Below are 24,025 nucleotides of genomic sequence, written 5' to 3'. Positions count from 1 at the left end.
GGCAGGGTATCCCAGAATGCGTGGACACATTTTAAAGCCACCACACAGGGTGTGGGAATTTGAGGCAAAATAACATTGTCTTAGGTAGTGCCAGTTTAATTTTCTCAAAGTCTAAAACATGATGCCCATACAAGCACATAGTGAGCACATGTCAAAGATTTATCATGATTAATAGATGAAGGGTGATAAAGCCGATTTAAAAGATAAGTTAGGCCTGGCCAGTGTGGCTCAGTGGTTGAGCGTTAACCTATGAACCTGGAGGTCATGGCTTGATTCCCAGCCAGGGCATGTGGCCCAGGTTGCAGGCTTGATCCCCAGTGTGGGGCATGTAGGAGGCGGCCAATCAATGATTCTCTCTCATCATTGATGTTTCTCTCTCTCCATCTCCCTTTCTCTCTGAAATCAATAAAAACATATATATATATATATTTTAAAGGTAAGTGAGGAACAGAGGGAGAGAATAGTTTGGCTAACTTAGGTTAAAAAAGCACAACCTGCTTATACTGCAAGGCAGTAAAACTGCACCCTTTGGGGCTGCTATCTTTTCTATCAGGCAACAATAATTTGCAAATGATCAATCTTCTTTTACTTCAAATCTAACATCACAGAATCTGGTATCTTATCCAAAGTAGTAAGTCAAACAAAGGTGTGTGTTTCCTAGAGAACTGAGTCATTTCTGCTCAGGCTGCCTGACCACGCCCCAATATGACACCGAAGGCACGTGCAGCCATCATTTTGTCTTTTTTCCAGGTTTGGAGAACTTTTCTTAATAGGGGGTTTGTTTGATCTTCCTCACTTCCACCTTCTTAGCTCATCCATTTGTTCTTATTTGTCTCCATGAAGTTCGGTTGACCCTGCGGAGCCCTCAGGGAGCCTCCCCCCTCCCTTCCTCCCCACAGGCCAGACGAGGCCAGCACTGGCGTCATTCCTTTCTAGGCAGAAGGAGGAGAGAGAGTGAAGCCATGGCATGTCCTGGGCACGTGGTGCAATTCCCTGGGGCCAGGGACTCAGAGCAGGCAGCCTGGGCAGATGGCATTTTACCTTTTTAGCTGAAATAATATCCACTTCTGTATAGTCACTTTGCAAACAAAAGCCTATTTGTTTGCTTAAAGTCACTTTGCCTATAGACCAAAGCCTTCGGCATTTCTTTCTGGTTTTATTACTTTTCGCACTATTTCAGTGTCATTTTTGTTTGGCCAGTTTAATAATTTTGTAATAAGGTAACCTCTACACCTTTCATTTTTCTGAAAGGGGTTTATCACATTAGGGGCATTACGTGAATGATAGAAGGTTATTTTCTAACTTTTGAACAACTTCATGTTTTATTTATCCTTGAACACTTTAGGAATCATTTAGCCCATAAACCTGAACACAATTAAAAAAATTTATGCCTTAACAGTCAATAATTATCACTGGTACTCAAGACATAATTAAACTGTTTATTATTATGCTTGGACCCTTACCTTTCATTCAGATCGATCACAGAAAGTATATGGATGAATGAACACTGCCTGAATCATTACACAATCACATATTATTTTACCGGTTAGGGACTGAAGAAAGATCAATCACAGAGAGCTTGAGATCGATTTTATTTCCTAAGGACATCCTCAGACAAATGAGCCAAGAAGCTGATACAAATATGTTTGTCACAACTTGATTTCCAATAGCAAATGATAAGCACAATGCAAAGGACTAATGATGATTGATTACTATAAGTACGTGATGCTGCCTCTATACAATGGAATACTAAACAGCCATTGAATGCGGGGACATCATTATTTACGTTTGGTATGGCAAGGTACTCTGCAGTTTCGCGACATGAGCAGCAGGTTGAAGAGTGTAGGTCCTGCGATGCAGGTGTGTGAAGGCCGCGGGCAGCTCCCCGTGTGCAGAGGAAAAGCTGTGCCTATGGGGTTTCTGGTCGTGCTCTGGTAGCGAAGGCACATGTTTTTCTTCTTTGCTGACTTGGATTTTCAAGTTTTTCTACAATGAATATGCAGACTTAAACATCTAAGCAGGAGACCCCCACCTCCAGCACCTTCCACAGGCCTGGGGGATTGAGGGGAGCAGGGAAAGAAGGGAGGGAGGCAGGGAGGGAGGAAGGAAGGAGAGAGGGAGAGAGGGAGGAAGAAAGCAGGGAAGGTAGGAGAGAGGGAGGAAGGGGGGTTGTTAGTCTACTTTCCCTGAGCTGCTTCTGCGCTGACACTTTTGGGTCTGGAAGGGCCTGAGGTCCAGGAACCCAGTGTTCAAGGGGAGCTGGAAACCCCCGAAATGTTCAGAATTGCTGGGAGGAAGACGGTCTCCAGAACCTTCCTTCCCTGGGAGAGAGGGGGGTGTGAAGCTGCGTGGGGAACCCTGCTCATCCAGTCTGGGGCAGTTTCAGGCCCCTCCCTGGCATGTAATTAAAGGCCAGGCCTCCTGTGCTGCCTGGTCCCCGCAGGAGCAGGCAGACACGGTGGCTCTGCCAGGAGAAGGGGGTGCTCTCAGGTGTCCCCTGGAGCTCGTTCCATCCTCCCAACAGGCCCGGGGTTCTCTCCTGACCCCAGACCAGGATCCCCTGCTCTGTGGGGGCTGCTCACATGCTGGGGGTTGGAGGCCCCTGCCAGCTTAGCCTGTCTCCTCCTAACACCAGTTATTTCGCGACAGGACGGTCTGCACGCCGAAGGGCAGGATGGTTCTGAGCGGGGCCCTGTGCTTCCGGTGAGTATGAGCCTCGGGGCTGGCTGTGTCCTGGGGGACAGCGCAGGTGCCTGCTGTCCAGCCTTTTCCGGGAGGGACGGGCCTGGTCCAGCGGAGCTGCAGCTCCCCAAGCGGGGTGGGCAGCGGGCCATTGCGAACAGCTCTCCCCCTCCACCCCCCGCCTAAGACACGTTCTTCCAGCCTCTCCTGGGGCAGCCCCTCAGGGGGCTCCTCTGTGGGCAGAGGGACAGGGGCCCCCCGTGTGGAGCTCCAGCCTCCTGCGTCCATATTGAGATGGAAGTCAGGAGACTGCCTGAGCCCCGCTGTCATGCCCACGGTGTGACCAGGCATCCCCGGCCCCTGCCCCACTGGCCCTGCTGCCTTCGGGACAAAATAACCACAGCAACAAAACAACTGTCAGGCAGTCTGTCTGCCCTCGGGCGTGCGCCGACCGGGCCCTCGGCCATGCTCTGGACATTGTAGCCGTGAATGACACTCGTCCTCACTCTCATTGCACTCAGAGCCTCGACAGCTTTTCCCAAAGTGTGTTCTGTGGAGCCCAGTCCTGCGAGCCGCTGTACACAGGGGGCTCCCTGACAGAGTGAGTGCGGGACATGCTCTTTATGGCTCCTTGTGAGTGGCAGCGTCTGAGGAACTCTGAGGCAGAGATTTGTCCATATTAACCAGGTGTACACAGTGCACTTTATTCCACATGATGTCTGGGGAACCCCCACTGGACACACTTTCACCTCACAGGACGCCAGGGATTCAGCTGAGCTCACAGATGAGAAGCACATGTGAAAAGTAAAAGGAAAGCATTTCACATGAAAGACATTCTGATGGCGGCAGGGCGTCTGTGGCTGAGCAGAAGGAAAGCCTCTGATGTCTTCAGTGACGACTGAGGGTGGGATTTTCATCTGGGAGAGCCGGGCATGTCGAACTCGCTGTCTTAGTGTGTGATGGGCAGACTGGGCCCTGGGGCAAGCGGTTTGTCCACTGCAAGTCGGCAGCTGTGGTGGTGGAGCAGGACGGGGACCTGGGACTCCAACTTTCCAACATGACACACAAGGGGCTGCTTGGGGGTAGGAAAGACTGAATAGGGTGAAGGAGAGAACCCCAGGCTCTGTGGGAGGCTGTGGGGCCAGCGGGGCTGGAAGAAGGTCGTGCCATTCCTTTGGCACAGCGGGCAGAGAAGGACAGTGCCTGGGACTGGGGAACTCCAGAGCGCGGCAAGCTGGACGCGTCCCCCCCCAGCCCCCGCACCCCCCCCCCCCCCCCCACACACACACACTTCCCTGACTGAGTGTCCTTGTCCTGATGTTCCAGAATGAAGGATGCAGCATTGAAGGTGCTTTATCTGCAGGATAACCAGCTGCTGGCCGGTGGGGTGCATGCAGGGAAGGTCGTGAAAGGTGGGTGGCAACAGACCCTTCTTCCTTAGGGCTCTGCTCTGAGGGGAGGGGCTGAGAGGGCTTAGAACAGCCTTGCAAGACACAGGCCTGACACAGTGGCCAGGGCACCCTGAAGCCCGGCTCCTCGCAAGGACGAAAAGAGTGACACCTCCCTGCAACGCGAGACATGTGCCCAGTGCCACCTGGCGCCGCTGTGCAGGGGGGGGACTGTTTTCTAAGACAAATGCTTTGTCTTGCCCTCACAGCTGGACTTAGGCCACACATCCTTTTCCTGGGACACATCCAGTGCTGGGAGAACCCGGCGGGCTCCCTGGGCCTTCATTCCCATGGGGGCGGGTTTCTGTCCCTTTACCCTAGGTCTCCTCTGCTCTAGGGGACCCCTGGTCACTCAGAGTGGCAGGACCCTGAGAGCTGGTGGCACCCCTGGCCTGGTGCTTACTCATTCTGTGCCACACATGGCGAGCGGCAGGCCCTTCTCTCTGCAACAGCCCTCACCTGCCTGCCTGGGACAGGCTCACCGGGCCTGGGGCCAGGCAGACCCTCTGCGAGGCTGTGTGTGTGCACGCATATGTGTGCATGTATCTGAGTGCCTGTGTGCACACATGTGTGCATGTGGGGGGAATGGCACAGAGGATTGAGACCCTCTCCTGTTCTTAGGCATCTCTCAGGGGGTAAAAAAATGTTCAAGTAACTCCGAGGAGAGGCCGAGTGTGGAGGGGTATTAAAGGAGGAGGTCAGGTGTCCTGTGAGGGCTGGTGAAGGCTTGAGGATTTGATCGTGGGCAAGAAGGTGGGCGAGGGGGGTGGGAAGTGGTACAATGTGCTGTGTGCCTTGATGTCTTCTGGTCAGCTGGCAGGAGAGCACCTTTCCCCACATGACAGCTGCTGAGGCTCGGGGACAGCACACCTCACAGAGACCTGCTCCCCCAAGTCCACGATGGGGGGTGTGAGTGGGGGGAGAGTGGGAGGGAAGGCAGGCAAGGCCCTGCATCTGGCTTCCTTCCTCTAGGCGAGGAGATCAGTGTTGTACCCATTCGGTTTCTGGACGGCAGCCTCTCTCCAGTCATCCTGGGTGTCCAGGGAGGGAGCCAGTGCCTGTCGTGTGGGACCGGGCAGGAACCGACTCTGAAACTAGAGGTGAGTCTTGTGGGCTCCACTGAGCAGCCGATGCTGGACCCCTGGGGCTGGGCTCCCGGGGCCAAGGCCGAGCGCCTCTCCCACCAGCTTTTGTTATTGCCCTGTGTCCCAAGCCCTTGTCCCAGCCCTCCTGGCCGCTCCACTCACACCCTCACCTGCTGTGCTCTCTGCCTGCAGCCAGTGGACATTATGGAGCTCTACCGCAGCCCCGAGGGTTCCAGGGGCTTCACCTTCTACAGGTGGGACACGGGGCTCACCTCCAGGTTCGAGTCGGCTGCCTTCCCGGGCTGGTTCCTCTGCACTGTGCCTGAAGCAGACCAGCCTCTCAGACTCACCCAGCTCCCGGGGGATGCCAGCTGGGACCACCCCATCATGGACTTCTACTTCCAGCAATGTGACTAGGGCAACCCATCTCCCAGGACCCAGGGGCAGAGCTCACAGGGGTGAGTGGAGGAGGAGGAGGCCCAAGCGACCACCCTCCTCGGTTCTTGGGCCCCCACTTGACTGACTCGGCACATGGCCACTCTTCCTTCTCCTGGTTCCCAATTTGCGTAAATCCTTCTAGATTTGGCGATTAGTTCAGTTTCTTTCCCTGCTGGGTGGCGCTCCTGGTGTGGAACCTTGCAAAAATGACACGAGGTAAAAAAAGGGGAGTGGTGGGAATCCTCATGCTTCATGGTACCTTGCCCAGTGACCCTGAACCCCACAGGCCAGCCCTGTCCCAAGTTGAGCCTATTAGGGCCACCAGCTGCCCACATGGGGTCCCATCACTACCCCTGTGCAGGGTAAAGGGTTAGGGACCCAAGTCCCAGTCCCTTCCCCTTCCCTTAATTCAGCTACCATCATATGTGCCTCTCCACCCCCACCCTCACGCTCTCACCATGGGCACAGCAGGGTGGTGGTGCCCAAGGGCATGGCTCCAGCTCGGAAGACTGAGGATGGGCAGGCAGTCACTCCTTTTGAAACCCAAGGTACAATTAAAATCCAACATGCTGGTGTCTATTCACATGGAGATGCTCGCGACACATTAACCAAGAAGAGCAAGTTACACAGTGGCATATCTTAAAATTCCATTTTAATAAAAATACATATTTAATTAAAAATATAGGAAAAAGTCTTCAAGAGTTTACTTCAATTTTAGCAATGTCAGGCTGCTGGTATTAGGTGACTTTTTGTTGTTGTTCTTTTTATTTATTTGTATATTCTAATTGTTCTACACTGAAGATGGATTACCTGTGTCATGATCAGAAGAATTAATTTTGAGGTGAGCAGAGCAGATATCATTTCTAGTTGTCCTCAGTTCCCACTCCCTGCGAGTGAGATAGGGTGGTTGCCTTCTGCTGCTTTGGTAGGCAGCAGCGTGGGTCAGAACTCAGCAGGCTGGGAAGGAGGGCCTGGTGGGTGCCTGTGGCTGGAGTCTCCTGGGGAGGGAACCGACAGAGAGAACACCCTGCACTTTGACCAGGAGTGGTCACGGTCCCTGAGGTTTCAGGGTGTGGGATTCAGCCTCCCAGGGTCTCCAGTGCTGGTTGAGTATGTCCCCCTAAATCCATGTCCTTCTGGGAACCTCAGACTGTGACCTTATTTGGAGATAGGGCCTTTGCAGGTGCAATTGGTTGAGGCCATGCTGTATTGGATGGGCCCCTCACCCATCCAATATGCCTGCTGTCCTGGTAAGAACAGGAGGCCCAGGGAAGAAGACTGTGTGGAGACTGAGGCAGAGACTGGAGTTGAGCTACAAGAAGGCAGGAGCGCCGTGGCCCAGGCACTCACCAGGAGGCGGCATTGTCCTGCCAGTCTCCCCAGCTGAGAGAGAGTGCTTCCCTTTAAAACACCAAGTCTGTGGTAATTGGTCATGGCAGCCCTAGGAAATGAATGTTCCAGTCTCCTGGGGTCCCTCCCACACTGTGTCCCCTCCCACATTGCACCAGTCCTCTCTGTGACCAGTAGAATATGGCAGAAGGAACATGGTGCCACTTCTGAAATTCCCACTGAATCTACATTGGTCTCTCTCATTTCTTTGTTCCCTTGAGCTGGGGAAGCAGCTGCGTGTTGTAAGCAGCCGATAGAGACCCGGGTGGTGAAGAATGAAGCCTCTTGCCAAAGGCCACGTGAATGAGCGTGGAAATGGCTCCTCCAGCCCTGGTCAGGCAGCCATGATGCTGCTGAGTGCAACCTTGGAGGACAGTGACACAGAACCACCCAGCCAAGCTGCTGTAGGCACCCCTTTCCCCCAAGACCACGTGAGAAGATAAATATCTGGTGCTTTAAGTGACTAAGTTTTGGGGGTCACTTGTTAGGCAGCAATAGATGACTAATACACAGGGAAGAGAAGTAAATGCATTTATTTTATTGTGATTGCAATTTTCTCCAGTATTTTCATTTTTCTTCTCAAAGTGAACATTGGCCCCTTTACTTCTTTAAACGTTCTATTTAAAAATTGATCATACTAAATTTGCCGAATATTCTCTGTTTCTGCAAGGTTTAGTTCTTCCTTGACTACCTTTGCACCTCCAACCATGTGTGCCAGGACTGTGACCCCAGTGTTTCCACCTAAACCCTGGGGATGAGAGCAGAGGCCAGGGAGGGGCTCAAATCTGAGCCAGGTGTTGCACCTGCTTCTCACCTGTCAGACCTGCATCGATTCCACTGAGGACTAGCAAGGGGTGACCAGGCCAGAGGGTCTCCCTCCTAGACCTTCATCCACAGCTTCCCAGGCCTCAGTGCTGAGAACATGGCTCCAGGCACCAGGCTATTTCTGTAGATCCAGTTCACACTCTGTGCCCACCGGTCCAGCCATGTTCCCTGATTATCACCTTTTCTGAAGAGCTTCTGCTCAATTGAGATCCCTGGTCATCTGTTCTGACACCGTCTTACATGTACCTCTATGTGACCTACCCCTCATTGTAATAAGTTGACTTGGGGTCTCTGGTCCCTAATTTGACCTCAAAGTCAAGGCTGCATCAGCTTGTTTCCAAGTACCTTGCATAGTCTTTGGCAAATGGAATTCAATGAGTGGGATGTGGAAGCCATTTCTTACTCTGGAACATTCTCTTTCCTCCTCCATCTAAATTTCAGCTGCTCCACCCTTAGGGAGCAGCTGAAATTCCTTCATTCCTGAACCTTCTCCAGCCTGAGGTGGCTCTTCATCACTTGTATGATGATAAAACTCAAAAGGGATTTAGCAGGAATGCGCATGTAGCAGGGGAATTGTAACCACCCCACCATTCTTTTGACATTGTTTCTGTAAATGCTGACTCTGGTATGTTGCTTGTAGATAAACAGCATGTTTGTATAAGAATCCTAGGAACTAACTTTAGGAGATACAGACTCCAACCTTCAGTTGTCCCTGACCTTCAACTGTAAAACCAGGATGACGTGAAACCAGGATGATGCAGACCAGACTGTCACTTGACCAAGATTCTTATTGGAAAGGACTGTACTGGTCTGCATGTAGAATGACTTTTCAACACCATCTCCTTGAACTCTTTGTTCTGCTTTCCCTCTCCCTCCTTATATAAATGCTGCCTGCACTGAGATGTTGGGATGGGCTATGAACAAGAATCCCACATCTTCTCAGGTGACTAGCACTTGAATAAACCTCTTTCCTTTTTCACCAGCACCTGTCTCACAAGTTTGGCTTTTGTGGCACCAAATAGCCAAACCTTGGTTTTGGTTACAAGCTAACATATTGATTGAAAAGGAAAGAATGTAAAATGCTGTGTATATGAACCAGAGGCCCTGGCATCATGACATTCAAATGAAACAGGTATCATTGTTTTAGATTTCTTCCATTTCAGCACAATCCCCCAGCCTCAGCCAGTATTTACAGAGGTATATACCCATGACATATGTAGTCTGCACCAGTTGTCATAACTAAGGACAAAAGTGTGTCCTGAAGAGCAGAGATGGTCCCAGACCATGTCTCAGGGAAGAAGCAGAGGTGATAAGGTCTCATATCCTGAAGAAGCTATACAGGGAGAGCCCTCCTCAAGTGCTCCAAGACCTCTCAGTAGGAGAACACACTCATTCTATGTGATTCCAGAACACACAGGCAGGACCAGTGAATGGATAGAGCTGTTTTTCCTGTGTGACCTGAAAATTTTAACCATAATGACCACATACACTGTTAGGGTTTCTCAAGAGGTTGTGAGGTCTCTGGCCCTGGAGGTATTGAAGTAGAGCCTGCTTAGCCTATTACTCAGGGATGCTGTAGCACCCATTATGTCATGTCTAAGACCCTTAAAATTATATAAATTTGGTTTCTCACTCAAGGAAATTGTTTATCTGTATTGTCTCCAACACAATATGCCCTTGGCCCATAGATTGGAGTCTGGTCTTCTTAATTGACTTTTCAAGTGTTTATGACTTAGCTCTCCAGATGGACTATAAAGTTACTTAACAGGGATATGTAATGAATGTCTTTGTCATATAGTAGTGTGAATAAGAATTCACTGATTGCCTGGAATCATACCCCATGCTTTGGCCCTTTACACAGAGGGGCAAGAGATTGAGAGAGGGGGTCAAGAATGACTGCTGGCCTTAGAAAACAGAAATCTGGTCCTGTTCCTGCCCATCTTCTCTTATCTCTCATTCTGCAGGTATCTGGGTGTTAGACTGACCTCTCCCACTTCCTCCCTGAGCCCTTCATGGAACTTTGCAAATGTCCTGAGAGAAAGAATTACAATAAGGCATTGGTCCCCAGATAACTCTACACCTAAGTGTTCTGCCCCTTGTGAGTGGGTAGCTGGATGAATGGATGGAGAGATGTGTAGATGGATGGACTGAGATAAGTTCTGTCAGTTAGGGGCCGAGTGTTTACCCTAGCCCTGCTCACACCATGTCATGTGCTCTAGTCATCCAGGGCACATGGCACTTAGTCAGTTCAGGATGATCTAAATTCAATGTCCTCTGAACATGGATTTTCTCAGATGTTCTGTCTCGTCAAGTTGATTCCAGCTATTGGATGTCCCATCATTCCAAACAGGGTCATACTCATATGCGCTCAGGCCCCACTTTCATGCTGCCTGGCTTCAGCCATCAGAGGTTGTTCTGCCCTTAGGCCCCTTGGACTCACTCCACTTGCCTCTGCCACCTTTAAGCCTAGAATGGAGCCCATGGGTACCAAAGGGAAGGCAACATGAGGACATCTGATCCCAGCATTGTTTATCTAGTGGCCCAAACCACCAATAACAGTGTCAATGACAGTAGCTATGAGCAGGGGCCCAGCGCTGGGCTTCTGCAAACAAACATTCATTAATACCCCCACCTTCTCATTACCCATACTTGCTGTAGATATTGTGAAATCCCCAGGTTCTGCTTCCCCATCCTGGAGTCAATTTTAAAGATGCTGCAGGCCCAACCCACTAGATCAGACAGTATAAACCCAGGCAGGTGCCCTGGAGAAGTCAGTTGGCGGTTCCAGGCACCAGGATCTGCAGGTCAGTGGTGGGTAGGCAGTGTTCTCTCTATTTTCTTATCCCTTTTTTTCACCATCCCCAATATGCCCCTTTCCTTAACTCCTCCTGGCAACTCTCTAGATGACAAGATATTCTATCCACAGAACACCATGGGATGCTGGGTAAGTCTCAGGGCACATAGAAGGAATTGGAGGAGAAAGTTGAATCAAGATAATGTTAATATTTAGAACTATAGACTTTAGAATGTAATGCCAGAGGAATTTTCTAGGCCAGTGGTGTTTAGTAGTGCTTGGTGAGGTTTGGGCTCTTTAGAGATACCCAAGTGCCTACTGTAGTGCTCAAGGACAATGCTTGCATGGTCTGCTGTCTCCATCACACCTTGCCTCAGCAAAAGCAGGCCCCTTTTACCCATTTTACGTTCAAGTTTCTGTGTAAAACTTAGTTTTTAAAAGTACTGTCTGGGCCAGCCAATCATTCCAATGATAATAAGTTGGAGGCCCAGGGTAAAGGGGACTATCCAAGGTTGAATACAAATGAGTAGCAGCACTAGGTCTTGAGCCCACCTTGCCATTTAAATTCGCTGCGTGGTTCTGTGTCTTGCCCATGAGCACTACTTGTGTCCGAAGGAGGTTGGAGGGAGCTACAAGCCATGCTTTATGGCTGCAAGATCGTGTTAATTTTTATAAGGGAAACAAATGTCTATAGATAGAACAATAAACAATACAGTGAAATTTAATAGGAGTGCAGAGCAGGGTGCGATAGTAAAGGAAAGATTTATTAAACTCTGAGTCATGGCATCATAGATAGTTTGATCTGATTCTTAATAACCACATACTCTAAATTCATGATTTTATAGATGCTGAAACTGAGGGTTGAGGTTAAGTGAACTTGTATGGCTTGTTACTCTGAGCTGCCAATTAATTTGGCAGAACAAGACATTTAACCTATAAATAATGATTCTATGTTCAGTGACCCTAATGCCACAGGTCAGAGTGGACAGCAATGAGGAGGAATGACTTTTGAGGCAGGGGAAGCAAAGACAGCCCTGAGTGTGGTCATTGGGAGGTAGGAAGAAGTTGTATGCCTGGAGGGGTGGCTCAGTGTCCACAGAGAAGTGAGAAATGCTCATACAAGTAGATCTGGGCCAGAGGGTGGTGAAAGGGCAGCCACTGTGGATTGTAGAGCTGGGCAGGGATGTGTGAGAGCAGTACTTACAAGATAGTCCATGTTGGTCTGAATTGAAGGTAGAAAAACCAGGAACACAGGCAAGGTCTAATGGCTGTTAAGAAAACAAAGTTACACTTTAAAGAATAATCTATCAGAACTTGTTAATAAATCAAACATAGAGTCAGGAGATGTGGGCGAAATGGTCAATGACCCTCAGGTTTTTGAATCTCACTGGCTGGAGGAAGATTGTGTAGGTGGGAGAAATGAAACTGGGAGGGAGATTGGACTGGGGGTGGGTGGGCAGGAGGTAATCAATTTGACCTTAGAGATATTTGGTTGGGTGTGATAGCCAGATGTCCAGAAGGGGGTGTCCTGTAGCTGCTGGAGATAAACTGGGGTGTTCAGTCTGGACTTGGGGGTGTAGACTAACGTGGTCATTGCAGTTATGGAAATGGGTGAATTGAAACTCTCTGGGAAATGAAAGAGAAGTGCTTAGGACTTTGACTTGTGGCTTCCAGTGTTAGGGATGCTTCCAAAGGAAGGGCTAATCTACAACATCTGAAAAGAGGACATGGAGAGGTGTGAAGGGAGGCAGTCAACCAAGGGTTCCAAGGGGCAGTGGCCAACTATCAGAGGACTGAGAAAGAGTCTAGATTTGGTGCCACAGAAGCTAATGTGGGTCTTAGAGAATGAACATATTCACGTGTAGGAGACTGAGGAGAAGATAGGATGGGGATGGTGTGCAAATAGCATGGAGGATGTCCAGGGCTATTTGGTGCTGATATGTGACCCAGGACAGGAGAACTGATGAGCTCTGTGACAGCCAGAGACGGTGTTTAAGGAGAGGTATGGGACAAAGTCCAGTGAAAGGCCACTTGGGGCAAAAGAGAAGGAAAAGCTCTGGGGATGGAGGGTGTGGCACCCTGGGAGGGACTGAGGCCCCTGGGCTCCCTGATGGACTAGACATGGACTTCTCCCTCTTCCTCACTCCATCACAGTGTAGCCAGGACCCAGGCAGGGGCTGATGTGGGAGCCTGTAGGTGAGACACTGGAATTTGGGGCTATGTCAGGACTGGAGGCTTCTGGGGCTCCAGGGGATTCACCTGCCCTGAATTTCTGCCAGTTCTTTGAGCTGACAGGGACTGTGGGAATCCTGATGGTCCAGCTTCACATAGGGTCCTCCACTGTGTCTGCCCCAGCCAGACCTTGGCACAGCTACCAGGATGCGCATACTTTTGCTGCCACAACCAAAGGATCCCCCGTAGTTTGGCTGAGAGAGAGAGCACAGCATCAGGTGGGCTTCGTCGAGGCCATGCTGCTGTGGGCCTCTCTAGGCTGGGGGATCATCCGGTGCTTTGCTACTCAAAGTTTTGTCCAAGGACCAGCAGCATTGTCACTTGGTTGCGAGTTTGAAATGCAGAGTCTCAGGTCCCACCCCAGACTGAGGGAATCAGAATCTGCTTTTAGCAATAGCTGCCAATGAATGACATGTTCACCAGAGAGAGAACTGAGCTAGCCTAGCGGTCCAAGTCTGGCTGATCACTGGGATCACGCCAAGCCCAGGAAAGACTCATCAAGAGCCCCCAGGTGACTCAATGGGCAGGCACTTTTGGGAGCCAGTGACTTTATCTGAATGCCTCACTTAAAAAAATTAAAACTGCCTTAGCCGGTTTGGCTCAGTGGATAGAGCGTTGGCCTGTGGACTGAAGGGTCCCAGGTTAGATTCTGGTCAAGGGCATGTACCTGGGTTGCAGGCTCAATCCCTGGACCCAGGTTGGGGTCCAACCAATCAATGTTTCTCTCTCTCTCTCTCTCTCTCTCTCCCCTTTCCTTCCACTCTATCAAAAAAAAAAAAAATCAATGGAAAAATATCCTAGGGTGAGGATTAAAAAGAAAATTAAAACTTACTTCATACTAAAACTGAAATTCATATTTATATAGGAAGAATGTTAACATCTTAAAAAAATAAAAACCATTCATGATCCTGCTACCGCAGGTCAGTGCTGTAGCGATGTGGGCATCCTTTGCTTCTGTGTCTTTGAATGCTTATGGATTTCAGTGGCATCATAACCTATGCATGATTTATATCCTGCACTTTTCACTTGATATATTTGGAACATTTTTATGTCATAAAATCTGCTTCTACAATATCATATTTAATGTACACATACTTTTCTTATTTACTAAATTTTCCATAATTTTTAAATCAATGGCCTATTATTGAACATTTAGATTATTGCTAACTTCTTGCTGTTGTGAAATTGATGTAGTGAAGATCTTTGTGAGTAAATGTTTGGGCAATCTCTTATATTTCATTAGAATGAGGGCAATGGATGAACTTACCAAGCATGAAGACTTCTTTAATACTTTGATCACATCACCAATATCTCCCAGAATTGTAGTCCTGCCCGACGCCCTGTTATCCTTTACTCCCACCAACCCTCACTCTGACCACAAAGCCCAGAGACAGGAAATGGGCTGAGGCAGATCCAGCACTAAAGCTGTCTCAGTCTCACCTCCTTCTCACACCCAGGCCTTGGAGCTTGGTGCTGCTGCAGTGGCTGGAGCCCACCATCAGCATCAACCTGTCCTCTCACCTGCCTCCATGCACCCTCGGCACCTTCCTCTCCCTCTCTGAGCCCTGCTCCTTTCTACCGCCTTTCTTCTCCCACCCCCTCTATTTTCTGCTCTCTTAGCTTATTTCTTCTCTTTCCCCTTCTTGGTGAGAATCTTACCTGCTCGGTAAACCTCAGCCCTAGCCATCCTTGCATTTTACTTTTCTGGGCTATTTTCCAACTCTTACCACACACAGGCCCTAATTTGCTCTGGTTCTTTGCAAGCTAGATTCCAGACCAGCCCTTTGGAAGGTCATTTTAGGGCAAAGTTCTGGGGCAGATTACCTGGCTGGAAGGAGAGGCTTTGTGGTCTGGGGTTTATATGGGGACACTGGTCCAAAAACACAAGTGTATCTACCTCGAGCCTGTCCTGTTTCCACGTGGTGTAGTGGCGGGAGCTTGTCAGGGTTTGGATGGTTTCTCTTCCACAGTCTGGGCAAGGCGATCAGTCCCTCAGAACAAGCTGCCTCACTTTGCAGGGCAGTGTCCACACCTCCTGCTCAGAGGGGGAGGGTGGCTGTGGTGACTATGCCTCTGGGAAGTGGGGTGAGGTTCCAGTGAGCCCATCCTCAAGCTGTGAGGCTCTAGCCCACCACCCCAGGCTCAGTGTGGGAAGTGCTCCTGGAGAAACCATTTGGGAATGTATTCTCCGATTTCGTAGGGCTGGCACCAGAGCACGTTCTCAAGCTCACACCCCTGCCAGCTCGACCTGTTCCCAGATGCCCAAATGAGAGGGGCCAGCACTGCCTGGAGTGTATGGGGTTAGGGAGACCTCGGTGGACTTGGGAGGCCAATTATGGAACAGCGGCCTGGTGGGACCTTCCACACTGTGCCTGGGGATTTGGGGCACACAGGGTGTCTGCCCCCAGCTCCACTGCCCTCCTCTCACAGCCCTTCTCTCTTTTCCCTCAAGGACCAGTCACCTGGGATTGGAGGAATGTGCTCCCTCCCCATGGCAAGATACTACATGTAAGTCCTCCCTTTCTTGGTCAGGAGCCTGGGGATGACTCGGGAGAGGGAAAGAGGCCGAGGCAGAAGGGCGAGCCTCCTTCTTACCCTAGAAACCTCAAATGCCCTGTAATTAAGCTTAATCACCACCCCAATAACAATAGTCTCTTTCCTGAGCATCTGCAAGATGCCAGCCACTTACTGTCTTATCTCCATCCTAAGAAATCCATGAAAGGTTGTTACTAAGCCCATTTTACAGATCGAGAAACAGGCTCAGAGGTTAAACAAATTCCCGGATGTCACCCAGAGCCAGGGCCCAGACTGCACATTCTCTGTGCTGCTCCATCCTCTCTCTGAAAGCTCAGGGACCATTCTGCGTCTCAGTGACAACACCTCCATATGCTGGCCTCTGTGGCCTCACTCCTAATCCGGGTTTCTGTGTCTTACTTGCATTTTATCTTGTTTGACATTTGGGTGTTTACTTACAGTTTACTCTTTACTGTCTATGACTTTCTATGTAAATTACCCCAGCCCTTAGGGAAGGTGATGGGATGTAATGAAAATAAAATACACTGGCCACTAGGGTGCCTGTCCTCAGCTCCCGCATGGACATCCTGTCCCGACATGGGCCATTCAGGGCTCCAGGAAGTCACAGCGCGGCTGGAAGTCAAGACACATGCACAAAACATGCAAATGACAAGACAGATGCCTACCTTGGGGTATCTAGCTTGGGTTCAGGTCTCCAAATAGACTCTGGCTGGCAGATGCATTACACACTGTCCTGGAGGACCAGTTGGCAAGCCCAGGCTCCTCAGATGTTTATTTTTTATTGTGTAAGTGAACTTGCTTTAAACATAGTCATTAGCTAAGGGTATTGTAATTAGCTGTTATTGAGAAAGGAAGCTCTCCTGGAGGCAGTGGCATTGGCCCTGAGCCTCTGCCCTGGAAAGTAAGGAGGCTCCTCAGGCCTGAGAATGGCTGACAAATGTCTCTGAAACCAGCCAGGCAACTGAGCTAATAGCCCACATGGCTCTGAGATTGCACACGCTCGCTCAGCATGGTTTCTCAGCCCCAGGCACGCAGTCACACTCCCAGGCCACCATTACCACCACGGCCAAGCCCAGCGGCTGTCATCAGGCCACTCCAGCTTTCTGCCGACCTCTTTACTTGGCCTCCATAATATGGGTGTCCCAGAGCTCACCTGCTCGGTACAGGGGACCGTGTGGCTTATTTACCATCACATAGAAATTTTTTCCCAATTTATGGATTTTTTTTCTATTAAAAAGTGCTTAGATAGCTGAAAAGCAAATCACACTTCAATATACACTCAATTGATTCCTTTAATAAGAGAATAAACATCTATGGATAACTGGGGCAGGCCCAAAAAACCCAGAAGAAGACTCACTGTATCCCAGAGACATCTCAGCCTCCTGAGAAGATTTCTCCAGAAGGCAGTGGAAAAGGGCTACATCATCCAGAAACTTCTCTACCCCCCAGTGAGATGGCACCCGCTCCCCTCAATGCTCTGAAGGCCTGACAGAGCCCAAGCCTTGTAAAGTGCCAGGTGCAGCCTCTGATGAGATCCAGGAGGCGTTTCCTGCCTTAAGATGACCTGGTCCTTACCTGCCCCTTCTCACCTGTAGGAGGAGAACAACCCCAGATACTTAGTACGTAATCGGATTGTAGGGTTGGGGCTCAGTGGTGCCATCAGCATTGCCATCTGTTCCAGAATTAAGGATGCTGATCAGAAGGCTCTGTACATAAGAGGTGACCAGCTCCTGGTGGGAGACCCTGATGTGGACAACTGCTGTGCAGGTGAGCCCTGAGCCTCTGCCACCGGGACCCGCTGAGGCTCCATCTGCCACATGCTCTCCCCTTCCCTCCTGCCTCTGGGGACAATGAGAAGAGACAGGGAACAACTGAGACCCCCTCCTAGTAAGAGGGCATGACCCTGAAGGTGTCCTAGTTCATCCTGCTGTGCCCTAGCTCAGTTCCTGCCCAAACGCAGCTCGTCCAGAGCTTATGATGTGGGTCCCCTCATGCCCTGGCTCTCTCCTCTCTTATTTCCCAGAGAAGATATGCATACTTCCCAACAGAGACCTGGACCGCACCCAAGTTCCTATCTTCCTGGGGATCCAGGGAGGCAGGCGCTGCCTGGCCTGTGTGGAGACAGGAGAGGGGCCTGCTCTGAAGCTGGAGGTGAGACGCGTCCTGTTCTAGGGGACCCTGAAGAGCTGCCTGTCCTCAAGGGCACTCTGGCATCTCTGCTCCCAACTGTGGGTGCCCTGCCAGGTCCACACGTCCCTCTCCTGCAGGTTTCCGCCATCTCCCTCTGCACCCAGGGCTAAGACCCTTGTGCCCCACAGCCCTCAGGAGGCTGTTCCTGGTAAAGACCCTCCCTGCCCAGTCCCTCACTGGATAAGCCCTGTGGCCTCCAGGGCTGACCGCCTCCTCCACAGCCTCACCCTGCAGCCGGCCGCTTGTCTCCTCCCTCCCCCTCAGGATGTGAGCATCGAGGACCTGTACAAGGGTGGTGAGCAGGCCACACGCTTCACCTTCTTCCAGAGAAGCTTGGGTTCCGCCTTCAGGCTCGAGGCTGCAGCCCGGCCTGGCTGGTTTCTCTGTGGCCCGGCTGAGCCCCAGCAGCCAGTTCGACTCGCCGAGGAGACCGAACCCTCCATCCGCACTGAGTTCTACTTTGAACAGAGTCGGTAGGGAGGCAGCAGGCAGAGTTCCAGCCTGGTGCCCCCAAAGCAGGCTCATGTGCTCGGGGCCGGTGGTAGGCAGAGCGATGTCCACATCCTGACCCCCAGCACCTGGGAATATGTCACCTTACAAGGCAAAGGGACTTTGAGTTAAGTTAAAGGTCTTGAGATGGGGAGACCATCTTGGCTTATGGGGTGGAGGGGGGATGAGCAATGTCTCACGAGGTCCTCATAAGAGGGAAGCAGGAGGGCAGGAGTCAGAGAGAGGTGGGAAGATGCTATGCTGCTAACTTTAAAGATGGAAAGGGGCTGTGGCATGAGTGCAGGTGGTCCAGAAGCTGGACGAGGCAAGGGAACGATTCTCCCCTAAAACCTCCAGGAGGAAACAGTGCTGTGACTACCTGATTTTAATCCCGTGATGCCGTTTCAGGCACCTGCCATCCAGAGCTGTCAAATATTAAATGTGTGTTGTTTTCAGCACTACACTTATGGGGTTTGTTACAGCAGCTGCAGGGAACTGGTACAGGGCCTCAGGCCCCACGTGCTGTGTCCAATGCCAGGGAACCTTGAGGTCCCCAAAAGGCCGGCCACGGCTGCTCCTCTAGTCCATCTGCTCCAGAGCTTCCAGAACAGCCAAGACACTCCAGGAAGAACCCAGCTGTCCTCTTTTCACGGGCAACGCCTTGGACAGCTAACTGTTTCAGCTTTAGTTCAAGTCTTACAACTTTCCTATGAGATACTTCACAATGTGTCAGTCATTCAACTGATGATCGGTGCCTTTATCGTCTGCTGGTTCTGATGAGTGAGGAGCAAGGAGGGGCAGTGAGGGATGGGCAGGGGGTTTCTACAGGACGGGGTGAGTTTAAGGTTCCAGTGGAACCGATATGTTGAGGTGACTGTTAGAGCTGGGAAACAGGCTGGAGACTTTGCAGCCAGACTGACACTTATGCTCAGGGCTCGGTCTCTCTCCACCCACAGAGGATGTGTGGTAGGGTGCCAGCCAGAGCCCATGGCGCCGGGCTCTGAAGGGGTGGGCTGCTGGCTGGCACCATTCCTCTCGTAAAATCGCTCCACATCCATGCGACAGGTGCCATGGGCCAAGGAGTTTCAGAGCACTATGATTTCAACCGGAGTGACCCACAGGGGAGGCTCCTGACCCCCTTCGACAGGTGAGGAGCCTGGAACAAGAGGCGTGAAATAACGTGCTGCACGTGGTGGAGCATCTGACACCAATGGCAGTCCTCAGTGTATTCCCTGCTTATTCCAGGGGCTGGGATAGAGTGGGGAACAGAGCCGAGCTCCCTTGGAGCTGAGAATTGAGTCTGAGAAACACTAAACAAGCAAACAAACAAACAAGAAAACAAACAAGGGCAGTTGACCTGATAGAGGGTGGTAACAGCGCGGTGGACAGGGAGGTGACTCTGACTTTTTTGAGGAGGTGACACATGAGCTGAGACTGAGGGACAGGAGGAGTGGGGTGAGGAGTGATCCTGGGGAGGAGTAGCCAGCACAGAGGCCCTGGGGCACAGGGGCCGTGGTGTTCATTTAGCAGCAGAAGGCCGTGTGGGTGAAGCACGGAGAGTGATGCAGAAGGTCAGGAGGTAAGCAGACCACAGGGCTGATCAGAGGGCCTTGAAGGCAGAGTAAGAGCTTTGATCCATTTTTAGATGCAACGGGAAGCCAGAGGACAGTCATGCTGGGCTTCATAGCTCTGACCAGTCTAACTTCTCCCCTTGCCTCTCCATGGCCTGGTGTTTATGTGTTGGGACTGCCCTGTGGCTTTTTAGGGCTTGTTCTGTTTAAGTTTGGTTCACCAGTGCCCAGAGCAGCTTCTGGTACACTGGGAGGTGCTGAGCAAATACAAAATCTCCAACAACTTGGTGGGTGATCACTTGGTTTCTGTTATGTCAGCCTGAGGAGCTGGAGCAGCAGCGGTTGGTGCCGCTGCAGCCAGAGCTGGAGCTGGAGCGGGAGGCGGGGCGGGCAGGCCTTTAACCTGGGCCTCTAAGAAAAAGGACTTTTCCAGACAACAAGGGAGGGGCCCTGAAGGCAGAGAGGACGACTCAGGGAGGTGATGACAGAGCGCCCACCCGGTGTGCGGCGTCACCCGCAGGCTGGGGCCCAGGGCTTGTGGCTGAGGAGCTGCTGAAAACTTAGGTGAGAAGACAGGTGGGGACTGACTGTGAGCGCCTTGGAGGGAGATTAGACTTCATCTAGGAGGCCTGGAGGAGTCATCCCAGGATTTCAAGTCAGACCTGGGCCTTAAGCCTGGGCCCTGGAGGTCCACACCAAACCCACCTGCGACTGCCAGCGCTTCAGCTCAGCTTGGTTTCCTGCTCTCTCCTTCGCACCCACAGGCCTTCTGCTGGGCGCTGCCCCGGGTCAGTGTGGCACTCTGGCTTGACCCATCTCTGGCCACAGTCCCTCATCTCCTTCACTCCCGGTAACTCACCTGACCCAACCTGAGCAGAGCCCACGCGTGGCAGGGGACGTGGGTCTGCCTGGTGGCTGTGGGCACAGCTCAGAAGAGAAGGGCCAGCCAAGTGAACTGGATCAAGTTCTCTACTCACGTGAAACACCATTTGCGCACCTAACATGTGCTGGTTCTGCATTCGTGCTCAGGAGAGTGAGAGGCGCACCTAACGTGTGCCGGTTCTGTGTTCATGCTCAGGAGAGTGAGAGGCTCCGTGAGATTGAGAAGATACAGTGCCACGGGAGCCTGCCAGGCTCTGAGGAAAGTGATGGGTGCTCTAGTCCTAGGGGCTCTGTTCCTGGGGATTTCAGAGAGAGACCTGAAGTGCTTTCTGACAGGTGCAGGTCAGAGATGCCACCTCCCAAGCTGTCCCTTAGACGCCTTCTCCTCCCTGGTGACCACACCAGAGGCTTCATTCCACCACCAGCCCCTCAGCACTATCCTCACGTACATTCTGGGAGAGGCTCACTGTGGGTCTTACCCACAATTCATATCTCAGAATGAACCGGAAGGTCAGAGCCAGAGACAGTAAGCTGGTGCTCAGAGCGCATGGTGACCGCTCCTGAGGGTCTGGGAGGCTTGGTCAGGGCAGGAGGTCCAGGAAGAGGAGATGGCCCAAAATGGGCCTGAAGGAGGTGCTGTGTGTGGCTGTGTGTGCGTTAGTGCATGCATGTATGTTCACACATATGTGTATGGGGTGTGTCTGTGTGTATGCATGAACTTACCTGTGTATGTATACTATGTGTATGCATGAGTGTCTGGGTGTGTGTATGTGCTGTGTGTGTGCGTGAGTATCTGGGTGTGCGTATATGTGTTCATGAACTTGTGTTCACCTGTGTGCACATGGGCTGTGTGTGTGCTTGAGTGTCTGGTGTGTGTGTGTATTGTGGGTTCCACACATGGGCAATGGTTGATACATAAAAGCCCATGTTTTTATTCCAGGAAGCTCTGGAGCAACGTCATACAGAGGGTGATGTGTTCAGGGTCTCCTTTAACCCGGGTGTCACTCCAACCAGAATTCAAAATGTAGTTACATTCCCTTTGAGCACATTTTTATCTTGTGATGCCCTACAAACAACTGCTCAAAACGTCGGCCACTAAGCCCCACTGTCTGCACAGCTCAGGGCAGTGCTAGGCAGGTCCAAACTCAGATTTAGGGAGGAAAAGTGAGAGTGAGAAAGAAAACTTAATGGGACACAACTTTTCCTGGGTACCGTTCTGCGAAAACATACAACCATTTCTGAAATGAACATGACAGAAATGAACAAAATGACACCAACAGAGAAGTTTGGCTTGGTCAGAAGCACTGGTATTTGAGTTATTTGAGTTCACTTCCTGTTGGAGTTTACATTTGTGTAACTACTGGTAAATAAAGGGTTTGCTAGTATTTTACCAAAACAGAGTCTATTTACCCCCAAACAAATTCCAGTCTCTGCCCCTAAAAGACTATTCTGAAGCCAGGAACCTGCAGCTCAGCTTTCAGTCTGCAGGTGGCGACAAAGATCAACTTTTGAGGCATGTAGGGGAGCAATTTCGATGAAGTCTTATAGTGTCACGGGGTCAGCCCCGTGCCCCATATCTCCACCTCACTTACAGTAGATGCATCTATCTCAGACGATGTGCAGATCCGAATCACATGACAACTCCTTCCTTCCCACAGCAGCAGATTCCTAGCAACCCCTCACAGGAGGAGCAGACTTCCGAGCCTGGGAGGGAAGAGAAATGTAAGCACACTCTCTTACGTTTGTGCCTGTATGTGGAGGATCAAACATGCCTGACCCCCCTTCTCCTGTGACTGAGTCTGCAGTAAGTCCTCTGCTGTGAGTCCTCCCACCCTTGTCCCATCTGACATGTTAGGGACACTGGTCCAGGGCCTGTGATAGCAGGTGAAGGCAAGGAGGCTGCAGCCTGGAGTCTTAGCCAGGCTCTGCCCTGGAACCCTCCCACAACGTTTTCTGGAGCTCCAGAGAGCAGCACTGGTCACATGACCCGTGTGCTTGGAGGACCGCAGACTCAGTTTCTCCTAATCAAGTACTTCCCACACTGATGCCAGGGAACAGGGTTCCAGGGAATGCTCATGGGTTTATGGGGAAAATGGGTCATTGTGGTGGTTAATTTTATGCAGCAACTTGATGGCTAAGTGATGCCCAGATGGCTACCAGACACTGTCTCTGTGTGTCTGTCAGGGCGTCTCCGGAAGAGCTTACACTTGAATCAGTGACTGAGGGAAGCAGACACCTTCCCAGTGTGGGTGGGCACCATCCAGTCCACCGAGGGCCCCAGCAAAACAAAAAGCCAGAGAAAGGGTGAGTTTGGTCTCTTTTCTTGAGCTGGGATGTCCATGCTTTCCCATCCTCAGACTTCAAAGCCCCTGGTTCCAGGGCGTTCAGACTCAGACTGAGTTCTACCACTGCTTTCCCGGCCCTTCAGCTTTCAGACAACAGACCGTGTAACTTCTGACTTCCATAACCTTGTAACGGTGAGCACCTTCTTATACTCTATCTATCCATCATCTATCTATCCACCATCTATCTATCCACCATCTATCTATCCATCATCTATCTATCCATCATCTATCTATCTATCTATCTATCTATCTATCTATCTATCTATCTATCATCTACCTATCCATCATCTACCTATCCATCATCTATGTATGTATGTATCTATCTATCCATCATCTATCTATTCCTTATCTATCTATCCATCATTTATCTATCCATCATCTATCTATCTATCTATCTATCTATCTATCTATCTATCTATCTATCATCTATCTATCTAAGCATGTGCACACACACACACACACACACACACACACCTATTTCTGTTTCTTGGGGAACCCTCATACCTGTTTACTTTGCTTCAGCCACACCAGGCTCCTAACTGTTCCCCAGAGATTGCAGGCATGGTGCTATCCAGGGCCTTTACATCAGCCTTCTGTCTGGAAGTCTCACTTCCTCCATGAGGCTACTCTGATCACTTGACATTGTCCCACACTCCCCTCTCCACGTGTCTGCGCCCCTGGGTGCCCGATGGCATGATCACGTGCTAACACACTCTGACCCCAGTGTGCGCTGAACTCCACCTCCTCCAGGTCATCCGACGGCAATGAGAGCCCAGTCACTGTACGTGACGCTGGGATGCGTGTTTCCATGACACAAAGGGAATCACTAAAATAGGAAGCTGACAATCAAAACATAACTCTCCTACAAAAAGCATGTGCTGCAAATGTGACAAACGTGTCACCCCTGCTGGGCCTGTTAGTCACTGAAGATCATGGAACATCTCCCTCATTCAGAGACTGCTTGTCAGCGATACCTCCCAACACCCTGAGGGGGCGCAGGGGTCACCGCATGGAAATCCAGGGGTGCCGATTCTGGGAAGTCCCTGGAGCAGACTCCAGTGGGCAGGAGGGCTTTGCTGGGGCTGGCTGGTGGGCAGCAGGGGCATGGCGTGGGTGACGT

At 51.0% G+C, this 24,025-nt stretch overlaps 2 protein-coding genes across 2 annotated transcripts; both read left to right on the top strand.

The window, feature by feature from the left end:
* Positions 1–2,674: 2,674 nt before the first annotated feature.
* On the top strand, positions 2,675–5,632 carry IL36RN (interleukin 36 receptor antagonist; the record flags this gene model as incomplete). Its single annotated transcript, XM_080684879.1, has 4 exons — positions 2,675–2,703; positions 4,009–4,094; positions 5,103–5,230; positions 5,408–5,632. 4 exons carry the CDS (start codon positions 2,675–2,677, stop codon positions 5,630–5,632), a joined length of 468 nt encoding a protein of 155 aa, XP_080541005.1.
* A 9,737-nt stretch (positions 5,633–15,369) lies between these two features.
* IL1F10 (interleukin 1 family member 10) lies at positions 15,370–18,095 on the top strand (the record flags this gene model as incomplete). The annotated part of the gene is made up of 4 exons (XM_080685727.1): positions 15,370–15,401; positions 17,110–17,195; positions 17,452–17,579; positions 17,883–18,095. 4 exons carry the CDS (start codon positions 15,370–15,372, stop codon positions 18,093–18,095), a joined length of 459 nt encoding a protein of 152 aa, XP_080541853.1.
* Positions 18,096–24,025: the final 5,930 nt, after the last annotated feature.

The sequence above is a fragment of the Plecotus auritus genome, assembly GCF_963455305.1.
Source record: "Plecotus auritus genome assembly, chromosome: 8".
Lineage (NCBI taxonomy): Eukaryota > Metazoa > Chordata > Mammalia > Chiroptera > Vespertilionidae > Plecotus > Plecotus auritus.
This window is presented reverse-complemented; position numbering and strand designations above follow the sequence as displayed.